At 40.3% G+C, this 16,483-nt stretch overlaps 1 protein-coding gene across 4 annotated transcripts in view; it reads left to right on the top strand.

Moving 5' to 3' along the window:
• Positions 1–326: 326 nt before the first annotated feature.
• pigq (phosphatidylinositol glycan anchor biosynthesis, class Q) overlaps positions 327–16,483 on the top strand; it is a 39,739-nt gene continuing 23,582 nt past the window's right edge. The window contains exons 1-4 of one of the 4 annotated variants that reach the window (XM_069905730.1): positions 1,055–1,612; positions 2,122–2,194; positions 2,288–3,001; positions 12,426–12,557. In XM_069905730.1, the coding sequence (XP_069761831.1) occupies positions 2,319–3,001; positions 12,426–12,557 (815 nt within the window). In that variant the 5' untranslated portion in view covers positions 1,055–1,612; positions 2,122–2,194; positions 2,288–2,318. Of the gene's footprint in view, positions 378–659; positions 908–1,054; positions 1,613–2,121; positions 2,195–2,287; positions 3,002–12,425; positions 12,558–16,483 lie in introns of those variants that run through there. The other 3 variants (XM_069905731.1, XM_069905732.1, XM_069905728.1) reach the window with 3 other exon arrangements.

Here is a 16,483-nt window from a genome sequence, read left to right as displayed (position 1 = left end):
TGAACTGAATTGTGAATAAAGACATTATTTTATTCGTTTGCCCTTCCAAGCTGCCATGTAAAATAGGGTTAACCAGGCAATTTGCCCAGTTAGCTTCTCACTCATGCAGCAGCGTGAAAGTGTCTGACCTGATCAATGTGGCCCCTATCCAGGGGTAGTCAGGGAACCCAGTTAAATTGAACGAGGTCGCATCCACTGGCAACGGGAACAGGAAAATGGCCAACCCAGTTACTCCTGTGACGTCAGTGCTTGTGCCTGCCATGATCGGGGAGGAGGGGTGGGGAGAGAGAGAGAGAGAGGGGTCGCCGCCGCGGGGCCCAGGGTGGGTGGGAGGGGGAGTGAGGTTGCTGCCATGGGGGGAGAGGTCACTGTTGCAGGTGGGTGAGGTCATTGCTGCGGGAGGGGGTGGGATTGGGGTGGGGCCGCTGCTGCGAACGCCACTCCAGTTCGCAGTGACGGCTCAACGCTCGCAGCGACAGGACATTGCTGGGGGGGGAGCGATTGACATGAGTGGGTGCTGATTGACGGTGGGGGTGGAGACTGATGGGGGCGAGGGTGAATGACTGGGGGGGTGGTGACTAATGGGGGGGGCCACTGACAGCCAGTGGGGGAGGGGGAGACACCGATAGTTCCAGTGACGCGTCATTGCAGGGGGCTGGATCCCCCTTAAATTGCTGGGTTGGCAATATGCAGGTCAATTCCCAGGAGGGCTATCCAGGTTAAAAAGAGCCTATAATGCAAGAAAGAATCTGCCCTTGAGCTTGCCGCTTGGTCTCATACTCGGGAACCTTCTCCCATCGAGGGAGGAGGGAGAAGAGTCTGGCAATATGTTACTGAGCTACTGCCCCCTGTTCCAGTTACATGGTTAAACCCTGATTTCTAGTGCTGGGTGTTGCAATTCTCCCTGGTGAGTTCCATTCACACCCCAAATAGAATCGTGTTCGTAGTTCATTAGCAGGTGAGTGGATGGAATGGGGGGTGGGTGAAGAGTAGGTTATATCGGGAATTGGGCAGAGTGTTTGAACTGTCCTGATTTCCCCTCTACGGCTGAAAGGCCTCCTTCTAGGGAATCATGAATCATCACCTTGACGTTCCTGGAGCTTGCTGAGCGTAAGGCGTAGCCCTATGTGTTTCTAAGGGCCTTTGTAGAACGTCCGCCCATGAGAAACCGCCGCACGTCGACAACTTCCTCCGCCCTCGGCACCCAACGGGCGAGCGCATGCGCAGCAGTCCCCGGCCCTGGGAGTTGGGGGACGGGTGTGCAGTCGGCTGGATTTCCGGACGCACCGCTTGGCCGGCGCCGGTGCGGCGCTGAAGCCCTTCCCCTGCCTGCCCTCTTTGGAGTCGGGGGCGGCTGTGCTGCTGTTCCACTTTGGCCACTCACCCGAGACCACAGCTCTCGGGTCCGGCTTCATGTACCGGCATCTCTCTCAGCCTCCGGCCTGGGCCGCTCCGTTCTCCCAGCACAACCGGCCTCCTGCCATAAGGGCGGCGAGGACACAGCGGGCTCCCTGACCTTCACGCTGTCCCCCTCCAGTCTGACAGGGCCGGGCCACGAATGGAATCCGTGCACATTGAAGGAGGAGACATGTGGCCGGCCTTAGGTCATCTTGTAAGTCCATGCCAGTGCTAATTGATGCTGTGTTAGTTGCCAGGAACAATCTGCGTATTGTTGGAGAAAGCAGCCTTCCTTGCTCATTCTTCCCAGGCAGAGTAAAGTGGGGGGTGGGAGTGGGGGGGGGGGGGGCATCAAAATAAGAATGCCGCGAAACACGAACGTCTGAAGTAAAAACGCAGGAGTATCTCAGCAGGGACCATGGGAGGTAAAGATATGCTTAGAATAATCACGCCTTCGATGTCAACGTGCTGCAGCAGGAAGACTGATCAAAGGGAGGTGAAAGGTGGCATTTGATCAGTTCAAAAGCAGAAACTCAGCAGTGTCCGTAGGATTTTGATCTTCAAGGACACAAGCTGGGATAAATAGGTGTATATTTGTCAGATTAAAAATGGCAGATTATTGATATTGGCTGTGTGGTTTGGCATTAAAGCCAAATTATGTTTGCTTTATGTATACAAGCATTATTGAGTACCAGAAACAAATTACCCAGTCTTGTTTTTCAGGTTACTGACGCTAATTGTCTAAATCCCTGTCACCCTTTGTTGCAAACCGTGTTGGAAAGTAAACGATGAAATGGTACACTTTAATTGTAGCGACTACTCTATCCTTCAGTGAGTGCTGAGGCTGTTTTCACAGCTTCTATATTTGTGCCTTTGATCTATTTTACAGACGCAAAGCGAAGTATTTGTGAAATCGTAACATGGTTGTAAAGGTGTTTTTTCCAAGTTGCTGCCCAGAAGCAGAAAGTGGCCTGCTGCTTGGTCGCTGGATTCCAGAGCAGAATGCTGCAGTTGTCCTTGCAATTATCCATTACCCTTTCATCCCAGGCCAAGTGAAGCAGTATCTTGAGCAAATTAAGAATGTGACTACAGTAAACGTCTCAGTGCTTGGATCCTGGAGCAGTCATAGTTCTCGGACAGAGGAAAACCAATTTCTGCAAGATCTGAGCTCCCTCTTCCCGCATGGTTTTTGGTTCCAACTAACACAGGAAAAAGAAAATGAATCGGTATTCAACTGTCATGTCGTTCAACCATGTAGAAAGAACAATGAGGAGGATGTTATTTTAATTCACTATGATCAACGCAAGGTTATGCTGTCAAAACTACATGATATGGATACTAAAATCCTTGGGAATAACCATAATCCTGAAGTGAAATCAGAAGTCATAAACTCAGATTTTGCTGCAATTTTTGATACTGTTGCTAAATGCGAACTTTTATTTACGATTGATAAATATGATGAAACGCCAATCAAATTTACTCACTGGCAGTCCGAAGGGCGAGAGACAAGTGTTGTTGTGGAACTTGTGAAGCAAGCATCAGTACCTATCTGTATGGTTCTTTTGTTCCTGGTAACGCTTGTTTTGAATATCTGCAAAAGCAGGTAATTGATATTAAATAAAATTTGAAAATATTTAACATAGTCAAAATTAAACTTTTTTGTACCTTAATTACTGTAAAAAAACTTACTATTTTCAAAGCATATTTTCCCTGTGAAACAAAACTAATAGAGTTTGTTTTGCAAACTTTGATGGAATAGGCAGTAAATTTCTTTTAACATTTGAATAATGGAATTGGTGTACAAGCTTCATCAAGCAGATACTTTATGAAGGTTTAATGTCAAAGAACCCATGGAAGTAAAGGGTGCATTAGCATAACTGAAGATGAAGGAACTATTGTCCATATACCATTTTTGTACTTTCTAATGAAGTCTAATTGTAGATTATATTTTTATATCACTTGTGAAACTTAAATAAGCAGTGTTGTTTACAGTGGAATGAAAATTGAGCATAATATAAAAACCTGAAAGCATTTTCAACTGTATTTTAATCTAAAATAGCTATGAATGCAATTACAGCTTCTTGTTTTATATTTTTAATGAAGTATTTTGCAGGGGTATTAAGGTAAAATTTATGAAATTAGACAAATGGAGAAATGTATAGATTAACAGTGAAAGTATTGCCTGAGTTTAATGTGCTATGTATAATCTACATGAGTTGTGACTCAATTGGTATCTCTCATGGCCCCAAGTCAAAAAGGTTGGCTAGATATTAGCCTGTTGTTGATTGTGGGAGTTGTGCATGAATTAGTGCCATTTCTTTAGCATACCAAAAAAATTAATAGGTGGAAAAGTAACCAAGGACTGAGTGATGGCAAAGCTGCACATTTCAGTGCTAAAAACAGAGTAGAGCTGAAGCATTCACAGCCACATTCAACCAATGGTGTTAAAGCGTCTCAGCTTCCTTCCGTAATCTCAACCATGATAGAACCGAGTCTTTAGTCAATCGAATTTACTGCATGTGATATCAGCAAAGGTTTTGGGGACAGACAATATAAACTGCCATAATAGAGAAGACTTGCACTCCAGAACTACCCATCCCTCCTGCCAAGTTGTTCTAGTACAATTACAACCTTGGCATCCACCAGAGAATCTGGAAGATTAACCAGGTGTGTCCTGCTAGAACTGGACAGAGACTTGTATTTCATTGATAGTTGTCTTATAACGCAAAGTTAGTTCTGCCTTCCTCTCTGCATCAGTCTTAAAGAAGGCTGCTATTTATATTCCTGTATTGGGGGTGATATGTTGATGATCTGCTCACAAATTAAGGTACCTTAATGTATTTAGACAATGAAAACACACACATTCCTACTTCACTGTGGGCTGGAAATGGGTGCAACATTTTGGTGGACCCACATAATCTTTATCATATATTGGAGTAGATCTCAGTGCAGTTAAATGCCAGAAATTAGGATGAAGATGAATCAAAATTCGGAGTGTAATTTTTAAAATCAAGTATCAACTTTATGACCAAAAATAGAAAAATCTTAAATAAATACTTAAATCAACTTAGAAAACACTGAGAATGCTCAATAGCTTGGTGGTATCTGTGGGGAGAGAAACAGGTCAAAAATCTTTGATCAAAACTAAAAAAAGTTAGAAATAATTAGAAGCTACTGAGTGAGAACAGGAAATGGAGAGAACAACAACATGCTGGACCTGAGATATCTGTAGGTTGTTTGAATTTTTTTTTTGATTGTGGTTTCTAAGTTCAGAGTTAATCTGCCCAGGTGATTTGAAACCAAACAATACTTGTGGAACAGCACAACCCAAAACTTTAAATGTTGTAAAATATCATAGCATAAGATACACTAAAAAAATAACACAAAATATAATTAGAAACCTAAAAAGCATTACATGATTTTATTTAAAATACAAAATACTGTGCATTGATAAAACTGATCAACTCAACAATCTGGCACGACTTTTTAACTCATATTTGTAGCTTCAACTTACAACTATTTCTCTCTGATTTTTTAAATTCTGAATAGCCCACCGGAAATAAAACCAAACCATTTCTTGAGATAATATTCCTGTCCAAAGTCACTTAAAATCTTGATTAGAATTTAAATGATCATCAAGTCTGACCCAACTTGACTTCTCCCCACAGACGGTGATTAGGCTTAGTTTCAGCATTTACATTCTCATTCAATATGATTCACAGGAGAAGGGCCATTGCAGAAGTTCACTCTGTTGGCCCAAATTATATGATCCAGCCTACTCAGATTTATTTGGTTTAATGAGGTTATTTACAAAATTTGATTGCAGACTCTTGAAATATATATGACTGCTCAAAATGCCAGTCATTTTCCCCAAACCTGTAGGCCCCTGTGGTCATACCTACAGCTGCATTACATGGGAGTGGGTAATTATTTTCCATGGCCCAATATTCTATCACTCTCATTTCATAGCAACTTCCCAGACAAGTGAAGAATGAGTATCGTCTTCCCTTTTATCCCATTTATGCCCATCATCTCAAGATTCAAACATTCCGCTTGTACTTCCAAATCAGTATATTGCAGTTTCTCACAAGGTGATATCTATTTCGGAGAAACCAAAATATTCGGTAACCACTTTATTGAACATTTCCTTTCAGTTGGCAATAAAGATTATGAGCTTCCAGGTCCCCTTAATTGAGCTTCCCATTCCCATTCTGATCATTCTTCCTCTGACTCTGTTCTATGAAGCCCCACAATCTTTCAAGAATCATTTTCAAATTCTGCCTCAGGATTCAACATTAAATTCAATAATTTCAGGAACACCAGTTTGTGCTGGAACTGACCAATCTCAATGAAGGATCATCAGTGGTAGTGTTAACTCAGTTTTTCATCACTGCTGTTATCTGGCCTCCTGAATATTTCTGTCAGACTCTTAGTTCAGATTTCCAGTGCATGTTGTTTTGCATCTTACATCTCCACCATTGATCCTTTCCTTAACTCTCATTCATCTCCCCTGAATGCATCCCCAGCTAAAGGAGCTGTGATGAACAAGCACTCTCTCAGCCTGCACTGTCAGGTTTTGTCACTTTCAATCTTGCTTTCACCCTATCACAGATATTTCCTTCATTTTCACTTATACTTCCCCCTTCTCCTTAATTTAAAAGGTGTTGTTTCCCACTTTTCCAATTCTATTGCAAGGTTATTGGCCTGACATGTTAATTAATTTGTCCTCCATATGGATAATGCCTGACTGCTAAATATTTTTAATATTTTTTCATCCACTTTATAGCAATAGTTTAACTTTGCCAAAGGTAGAACAGCTTCAGTGTAATTCATTATTATTACATAAACCAGCAAGCATATTGCAATGTAAAAAAAAGTCTTGTAACTTGTCACACTTCCTGTATGTAATATGTCATAAAGATTCTTGACACTGAAAGTGAAGTGGCTGAATTTGCACACTAACCATATAACCATATACAGGACAGAACAGGCCAGTTTGGCCCTACTAGTCCATGCCAGAACAATTCCCCACCTTCCTAGTCCCACTGACCAGCACTCGGTCCATACCCCTCCAATCCTCTCCCCTCCATGTAATTATCCAGTCTTTCCTTAAATGTAAATAACATCCTTGCTTCAACCACCTCTGCCGGAAGCTTATTCCACATCCCAACCACCCTTTGTGTGAAATTTCCCCTCATGTTCCCCTTATAATTTTCCCCCTTCAATGTCAAACCATGGCCTCTGGTTTGAATATCCCCCACTCTTAATTGAAAAAGCCTATCCACGTTGACTCTCTGTCCCTTTTAAAATTTTGAACACCTCCATCAAATCCCCCCTCAATCTTCTACGCCCCAGAGAAAAAAGCCCCAGGCTGCTCAACCTTTCTCTGTAACTCAAACCCTGACATCCTGTCAACATTCTTGTGAACCTTCTCTGCACTCTCTCTATTTTGTTTATATCCTTCCTATAATTTGGTGACCAAAACTACACACAGTATTCCAAACTTGGCCTCACCAATGCTTTGTACAATATCATCATAACATCCCAACTCTTGAATTCAATACTCCGATTTATGAAGGCCAACATTCCAAATGCTTTCTTCACCAGTCTATCTACCTGAGTATCAGCCTTGAGGGTACTATTTACCATAACTCCTAAATCCCTTTGTTGCTCTGCACTCCTCAATTGTCTACCATTCAATGTATATGACCTATTTAGATTTGCCTTTCCAAAATGCAACACTTCACACTTACCTGTATTAAATTCCATCAGCAATTTCTCTGCCCACTCCTCTAGCTTTCCTATATCTCTTTTTAAGCTATGGTAATCTTCCTCACTGTCCACAATACCACCAATCTTTGTATCATGTGTAAACTTACTTATCCAATTTACCACCTCTTCTTCCAGATCGTTAATATATATAACAAATACATTTGACCGATCCCTGAGGAACTCCACTAGTCACCGGCCTCCAATTAAAGTTTAAATAGACAACATCCACAGCCTTTCCTTCATCAATCTTTTTTGTACCCCCCCCTCGAAAAACTCTATAAGGTTTGTTAAGCATGATCTACCCCTGACAAAACAATGCTGACTACTACCTATCAATCCCTGTTCTTCCAAATATTTGTGAATGCCATCCCTCAGAACACTTTCCATCAACTAACCCACCACAGACATCAGACACACAGGTCTATAATTTCCAGGCTTACATTTGGACCCGTTCTTAAACAGCAGAAAAACATGAGCCACCCTCTAATCCTCTGGCACTACCCCCATGACCAGTGACATCCTAAATATCTCTGTTACTGGCCCCACTACCTGTACACTAGTCTCCCTGAGTGTCCTTGGGAACACATTGTCCGGACCCGGAGATTTGTCCACCTTTTATCTTTTTTAACACTGCCATCACTACCTCCGCGGTTATCCTCATATGATTCATGACCTCCCCACTATTTTTCTTTACTTCAACTGGTACACTATTTTTTTCCCTAGTGAATACCGAGGAAAAGAAATTATTTAAAAGTTCCCCCATCTCCTCTGACTTTTCACTTAGCCTACCCTCCCTATCTACAAGGGGTCCAATTCTATCCCTCACTAATCTTTTACTTTTAATGTACCTATAGAAACCCTTTGGATTTATTCTTATTCTGCCTGCCAAGGCCTCTTTGTGCCTCTTTTTGGCCTTTCTAATTTCGTTCTTGATTTTTTCTATACTCCTTGTAGTCCTCTTTCTTCTCAGCACCCTGCTGTTTATACCTCTTGTACACCTCCCTCTTTCTCCTAACCAAATTTCTAATATTCCTCGAAAACCAAGGCTCCCTTTGACTTCCAGCCTTTCCTTTGATCCTCACTGGGACATATCTACTCTGTACTCTCAAAATTCTCCATTTTTCATTTACATCCTTTCCTGAAAAAAATCATGTCCCACTCAAAACTCCCCAAAGCCATTCTCATTCCTTCGAAATTTGCTTTTCTCCAATCCAGAACCTCAACTGTAGGCCCTTCTTTGTTCTTCCGTCAAACTACCCTAAAACTAATAGAGTCGTGATCACTAGACCCAATTTGTTCTCCAACATTAACCTCAGACACATGACCTATCTTGTTCCCTAACAGGAGATCCAGTATTACACCGTCCCGAGTCGGTTCCTCTACGTATTGATTAAGAAAACTATCTTGCACACATTTGACAAACTAGCCCATCCAGCCTTCTAACTGTATGGGTATCCCAATCAATGTGAGGGAAGTTAAAATCTCCCATGATCACTACCTTATGTTTATTACACATATATGCTATCTCCTTACAAATTTGTTCTTCCAATTTTCTTGGCCCATTTGGTGGTCTATAATACACTCCTATTAGTACCCTCATGCCTCCTCCACCCCTCAATTCCACCCAAACAGCCTCACTGGACGATCCCTCCAAACCATCCTGCCAGCTCACGGCAGTAATGTCCTCCTTAACAAGCAGAGCAACTCCTCCCCCTTTTTTTAACCCCCTGTTCTATCACATCTAAAACATTTGTATTCTGGATATTTAGTTGCCAGTCCTGTCCCTCCTGTAACTAGGTCTCATTAATTGCCACAACATCATGATTCCAAGTGCCAATCCACGCTCTAAGCTCATCTACCTTGTTCACTATGCTTCTTGCATTAAAGTACACGCATTCCAGAGAATGACCCTCACATATATTCCCTATTCTACCTTTTACCTTAACCTCCATCCTTCCTTTGTTATCTTTATCATTCTTAACTAGGTGGTCATGCACCCTAGACACTGCTCTCACACTCTGCTCCCCACCCCCCTGCCAAACTAGTTTAAACCCTCCCCCACAGCTCTAGCAAATCTGCTTGCCAGGGTATTTGTCCCCCTCCAGTCCAAGTGGAGTCCGTCCCTTTTGTACAGGTCCAACTTTCCCCAGAAGAGATCCCAATGATCCAAAAATCTTATCCCTTGCCCCCTGCACCAGCTCTTTAGCCATGCATTCATCCTCCTATTACTTACCCTCTCTAGCGCGTGGCACCGGCAACAATCCACAGATTACTACATTGGAGGCCCTGTTTTTTAACTTCCTACCTAATTCCACATAATCCTGTTTCAGGATCTCATCCCCACTTTTAACTAAGTCATTGGTCCCCACATGGACCACAACTTCTGGCTGTTCTCCTTCCCCTTGCAGAATGCTATGAACTCGATCAGAGATATCCCTGACCCTGGCACCAGGGAGGCAACAGACCAACCTGGATCCCTGATGTTGTCCAATAAACCTCCTATCTGTCCCTCTGACAAGTGAGTCCCCAACCACAATTACCCTGTTCTTATCCCTCCTTCCCTTCTGAGCCTCAGGGGCAGCCCCTGTGCCTGAGACCTGACCCCCATGACTCGTCCCTGATAGGCTGTTCCCCCCAGCAGTATCCAATGCTGAATACAAGTTGCTGAGGGGCACTTCCACAGGGGTACTCTGCACTGGCACTCTCCTTCCTTTCCTTACAGTCACCCAATTCCCTGACTCCCGCCTTCTAGGGGTGACTGTCTCCCTGTAACTCCTCTCCATCACTGTCTCTGCTTCCCTTATGTTCCCTAACACGGTCACTCATGAGTTGCAATTGGATGCACCTTTTGCTGATTAAACTTGACTAAATTGTCTTGATTAACATACATCATATCTTTATAAAGCACAAATTGTAAATGAGAACTAATTATTAATGTCCAGTCGGTGAACATTACGGCATGTTTACTTTTCTGTTTGTGAATTGTTGCTTGATTTTTTTTTATTGGAATTGATTAAGCCTAGTTGCTCTTTTAGTTTTTAATCATCTCTTTTCCTTCTTTACTTTCTGCATCTGGTTTGACATTGAATTCACTCATTATAATTCATGTTCTTTGGTGCTTGTTTCTTCTCAATTCTCTACCAGCTTATTTCCCAAGAATTTGATTAGTCTTTGTCCAAAGCCTGTTTATCTATTCCCTGGTTCCAGCAATTCAGTGGGAAAAACTTTTTTTTAAATGTTCAATCAATGTGATGTTACAAAACAAAAAAAAATCATATATACACTAAAATTCCAAAACCGAGCATGTTGAAGGAAAGAAGGAAGAATCAACACATTAGCACAATTATCAAATTCTGCACTATTGTTTATAAATACAAAAGTAGGAAGGAAACATAAGAAAGAGAAAGACCCCCTCCACCCCCCACCCCAACCACAGGAAAATGGAAAAAGAATTCTCCCATATGATGTGACAAAATCATTTGTTTTCCAAAAGTATTAATTACAAACAGATGAAGCATTATGTGATTCATCCAGAGCTTACCTCCTCCCTTAAGGAATAAATGTCTTGACATCGACATCGCTAGGGATATTGAAGATAGTGATATTAAAGACTGGAGGGGGGAATCATCAAATGTTAACCCCAGTATATCTTAAATATGGGTTCCATATTCTTAAAAACATTTAACAATTTCTGAGGTTGTAAGTAATCTTCTCTAGGAGAACACAACTATACATTTCTGACTTCAGTTGGGGATCAGATTTTCAAGTAATGGCTATGCATTTCCTGGCCACTGCTAAAACAAGTTTAACAAATTTCAATTGATATTTCAACAACATAATTTTAGGTCTTTTATCTGCTAATTTCCCCAATAAAAAGAATTCTGGCACCTGAGGGTATTGAATTCCGGTAATTTGTTCCCCAAATCTTCTCAGAAGGACCTCACATTAGGGCACGATCAGGTCATATGCAAAAAGTTCCCTATATCTTGACCACATCGAAAACATAAATTGGATAATTCAGATTTCAATTTATTTAATTTTTTTGTAGAGTATTGCTCATCCTGTTTCGACATAGGTCAGAACAGCGAAGTGGGTTAATTTCCATACCCAAATCTGATTCCCATCTCTCTTGACTTATCTCGCTCTTGTTTAGAGGCTTCTGTCTGAGATAAATTGAGATAAATTGCTTTGTGATCCCTTTTTGAACCAGAGTCTCTATTTCAGTACAAGTACTGGTCCTAATTTATCCCTTAAATAAAATCCTAACTGAAGATAGCAGAAAAAGGTTGTGTTTAAAACTCCACATTTATTCCTGATTTGTTCAAATGTCATAAATTGTCCCTGGTGAAAACAATCTTCGATATATTTGATCCCACTCTGAGACTAAGTTTCTCGAATCTTATTGTCAATTGTTAATAGAATTTATTTATTTTGAACTAGGGGTGTTTTAGGTGAGAGGCCTCCCCTAACACTGATTTGACCACTGAGTTTTTTTCCAAATTGTAATAGTATGTTTTAGTAAGGGGGCTTCCTTAGGACCAAATAGTCATTCATTTATATATAAAATGTTCTGCTTTCTTCTCACCAACCTTATGTAGTTGGTAAAAACTTTAAAATCTGGCCCATTAAATGTTTAATTTTGGCATGGTGGAAATTTAATTTTAGTGATACTTTAAAATGTTATGAGATTGTTAAACCCAAGTTACTTAAATCACACAATTTAGTTATTTAAATAAAAATATAGCGACTAAATTCATTGTTCTTCTCATAAAGTGAACAGCATTGCTACTTGAAACAGCATTGCTGCTTTGGAAATTTTGAGGACAGATTAAATATTTTAGCACTCTGGTAATAGAGCTAGAAGACTAGGCCCAGGACTAATAATCTGGAGTCATGGGCTATGTCCTCATTACTGTAGCTAAGCAGTTTAATTTTCAAATTTTTCAAAAAAGGCTTATATTAATATCACAAAGCTAGCTTTTTAAAAAAAAATATTCTGTATTGTTAGCTTATGCTGTGGTTGATTGTTAACTTATCTATCAGTCTTGTGTAAATTGCAAATCAATTTAACAGTATGCTGACCAAATACAACAATTTAAGAAGGCAGCTGACTAGCTACACTTGGACAATGAGGGATGGGTAATAAATGGTGGTATTGTCAATAGTCCCTATATTCCATTAATTATATGAGAAATTACTAAGATTTTCACATTATGGATTTGAGAATAATGTTACCTTTGTTTTTTTTGCTGTAGAATATTAAACGTATGGCCTCTGCATATTTTATGGAGTAAGCTTTCAACACGTGTGCAGCTTGCACATCGTTTGGACCACTTGCAGACAATTGCAAGTACTACAAAAGCACAGAATCACACAGAGTTTATGAGGTACAGTACGTTTTTTGTGTTTTGTCACCTAGAAATAACCTTGTTAGATTTATTTCAATAAGATGATAACTTTAATTAAACTAGGTCACTGGGACAAGATATATAAAGGTATCCATTGGACATACACTATTTCAAGATTCAATTTATTGTCATAGTAATAAAACAGTGTCTTATTACACAAAATTCCTTTTTTGCCTGCTGCAGGCCGGACAAATTCGCCACCGGCAGAAATTGCCTAAGCGCCTCTTACACTTCTTACAATCAGACCTTCAGTCAGACTTGCAGTCAGAGAAAGAGAAGCAAAAGAGAATTCCCCCAAAGTCACCGAGTGTCCGTAGATCCATCACCAGAGTTTCTGCAGCCACCCAGAATATAGTGCAGATCATTGGTGACCCAAACTCCAAATCAGGGACCCTTCGGTGTCCTCAGCCCTCCCTCACATCTTGATTCCGTTATCTGGTACTCCTCCACCCAGTTCGAGCCAGTCTCCCAGCAGTCTGCAGCCCTTCGCCAGCCTCCTGACGGCAGTCTCTAGCGGCCCACACCTTCCACGGGTTCCTTGCCTTGAGTCACCACAGAGCCCCCTCACTGGTCCACCTCCGTGATCACAATCCCGTGGGTCGTCTCTTCCACTTCCCCTTCCCAGAGCTCTATTTGTGCCTAAGATGAGGATTTTTTATATTTTAAATGATCAAATTTGGCCTTAACCTCCTCTCTGCTGATCTTTATGTGTAATAACCGTTCAGCTCCATCACTGTGCAGATATATTGTAATTTTAGTTGAAGTTGGAGGACATTGAAAATGGTTGCCTGTTGGTGCAGATACTAAGGCATATGTTGGCGCTCCTTCATGTCAATTGAGAAAGCTCTGGAGATAGAAGCTGATCTGCAATCTCTTATAATAAATCTAACTGCGCATTGAATTGTGCATCTTTTGGTTGGGTTTAGAACTAAATTTTGAAAGTTAAGTACAAACACATTTATGTGTTTAATGCAAACAACAGAGTATGAATTCCCATCTCTGTAGCATCAAGAGCACAAGGAAGTTGGATGAAAACAAGCTTCAATGAGTGAATAAAGATGGTTATGATGCCCAAATCATGTCTAGTCAGAGCATGAGGAGCCAAGGAGCAGAAAGTCACAGAAACTTGAGCTGTGAGGTGGTAGCACAGAGCTCTATGATGGTGCTAATGTAATTTTTAAATTTGAGTAGATGTTCTCATTAAGGATTAGAACCGACAATGTCAATTCATAGATGATGTCAGTTTGGAAAAATTAGTTGATATTAAGGAAGACTGATAAAATAATTTAAAAAAACATTCTTTAACAGACTGCTAAATGGCAAATGAAGTTCAGTATAGATCATTATGAGGTAAGTAACTTTGGTATGATTGAAAAAAAAAGGAGGGCACCTTAAAAAAATAGGAGTTCAAATGGGGTGGAGGCACAAACAGCAAGGTTACACGTTAAATAAAGTATAAATAACACATGTTATGTGAACAAAGATCTCAGACCCAATGCTAAGAAAATAAAATTTCAAGGCTATTACACTGATACGTAGCAAAGGCCACATTTGAGCATAATGCACCATTGTGTGCTCTATTTTACAAAAATGGCTCACCAGCAATATAGGAGGTGAGAAATGATTTGTAAAAATGAAAGCAAAACCACCTGGATGTGGCTATTTTCTCTGGAGCTCTTTAAATTATAATGAGCTAGATTGGGTAGCATCAATTCTGATAAAATTGACTCAGTGATATGTATGTTTTGCTTTAATCTTATTTGTTTCTTAAATACTGGCCACATGTTAAAATATTCAGATGGTGATCATTTATTTGTTTGCAAGCTTACGCTGTGTTCAATTTACTTTTTGCGCTACCAATTAGTGGTAATTCTGCCATGCCTGCAGGAAAAAAGGAATCTCAGAGTTGTATATGATGTCATGTACATACTCTGACAATAAATGTGAAATCTGAATCTATTATGTCAAACCTAATGGTACCTTGTTTTTAGCAAAGCTCATTTTCATTGCAATCAGTTGCAGGCTTTAAATTGTTCAGACATGCACAATGGTAACAGGCCATTTCAACCCTTGAGTCTGTGCCACCCAATTAACCTACAACCCCACCATATGGGAGGAAGCTAGAGCCCCCAGAGAAAACCCACACACACAGGGAGAATGAACAAATTCCTTACAACACAGATACAGGGAGAATGAACTAATTCCTTACGGACAACGCACGATTTGAACCCAAGTCCTGATCGCTGGCGCTGTAAAGGCATTGCACTAACCACTACACCAACCATGCTGCCCCCACTCATATAAACACATCCCTTATATTGTACTTCGTCACATCAGCTATATTTGGGTAACTGAGTGCCAAAAAGAAAATTATATGCAACATCATCTGATCTGAATGATACAGGCCAGTATTACCAATTAATCAATCGTAACGTCGACAGAATTGTACTATTTTTCAAAGAGAAAGCAATGACTATTATTTAGTGAAAAATTGGAAAGAATGTTTCGGAGAAAGGATTTGTATGTCTCGGTGCACTCAGTCCTCAAGCCTGTTGTGTCATTTAATAAAATAATGGCTGATCTGATTGTAACTTCAATTTGGCTTTATTATCTGTCCACAGTAACCATTCATCCCCTTATTTACCAAGCTACTGCTAGCTCAATAGTATATATTTGTTGTCTTCCAATGTCTGAGGTGGACAATTCCAAAGATTTCAACCCACTGTGAGAAAAAAATGCCTCGTTTCTGCCTTAAAATTGACTTCACTTGTATTTCCCTCAACGACAATTTTTTTATTCTCTCTGTATTGCACATTCATTTTGTTTATATTTGTTATCTGTTTACAGTTCTTTATTTGTTTACATGTATACGCTGTGTACAGTCTTTATTTGAACTACCAATTAGTGGTTCGCTCGCAGGTAAAAGAATTAGGGTTGTATGTGATGTCATGTATATGCTCTGACAATAAATCTGAATTTTTAACATCCTCTCCACTTACTGCCTTCCAGGATCTGTTTCACTAACTGCAGTACACAAAACCTCATCTTTCCAACTTTATCTCATCAGACAACCTGATAATTCCAACTGTTAGTCCAGAAAAAGAATTCTCTCATTTGTTTCTATTCATTGATATTTTTCCTCAAAGCACAATGTGGAACAAAACTCCAGATGTTGTCTCACCAATACATTGTATAAATGAAGTACAACTTCCCTACTTTTGTATTTAGTTTCCCCAGCAATTAACAAAATTTTGTTTACTGGCTTGTGTAGACCATGCACATCTGCAATCTCTCAATTTTTAAAAACTTTTCCTTCCAAAATAGATACCACTTTTTTCCATGTGTTGCTCCACTTACCAGATCTTTGGCTACTCACCAAGCCTGCCAACATTTCTTTGTAACCTCAATATGTAATTTTAACAACACAATGCTCTACCAATATAAATGCAAAGTTAGAAAACAATAGTTTTGGTATCTTCATCCAAATCATTTTATTTCCACTCTTTATTGCAATCAGTTTGTTTACATGTCTTTTATTTGTTTGCATATGTAAGTTGTGTACAGTTTTTTTTTGCCCTCTCAGTAAGTGGTAATTCTGCCTCGCCCACAGAAAAAAAGAATCTCAGGGTTGTTTGTTTGTTGTTGGTGCACCTTTTAGCCAAGTTTTCAATCTCCCTACTGTATGCTGCTCAATGCCCTTTTTTAATACACCCACTATTGTGGTATTGTCAGTGAATTTGTAGATGGTGATGTTGGCCGTACCAAGCCACAAAGTAATAGCTAGTTGATCAGCTGCTTCACCATTAGAGGGTTTATGTGGCTCTCAAAGTAAGTTTTCTGCTAACTATTTCAGAAGCTCTGAACTCTTCTAGATATCAATCATTACGAAGGTAAATGAAACCAAA

The sequence above is a fragment of the Narcine bancroftii genome, chromosome 12 (genome assembly GCF_036971445.1).
Source record: "Narcine bancroftii isolate sNarBan1 chromosome 12, sNarBan1.hap1, whole genome shotgun sequence".
NCBI lineage: Eukaryota > Metazoa > Chordata > Chondrichthyes > Torpediniformes > Narcinidae > Narcine > Narcine bancroftii.
This window is presented reverse-complemented; position numbering and strand designations above follow the sequence as displayed.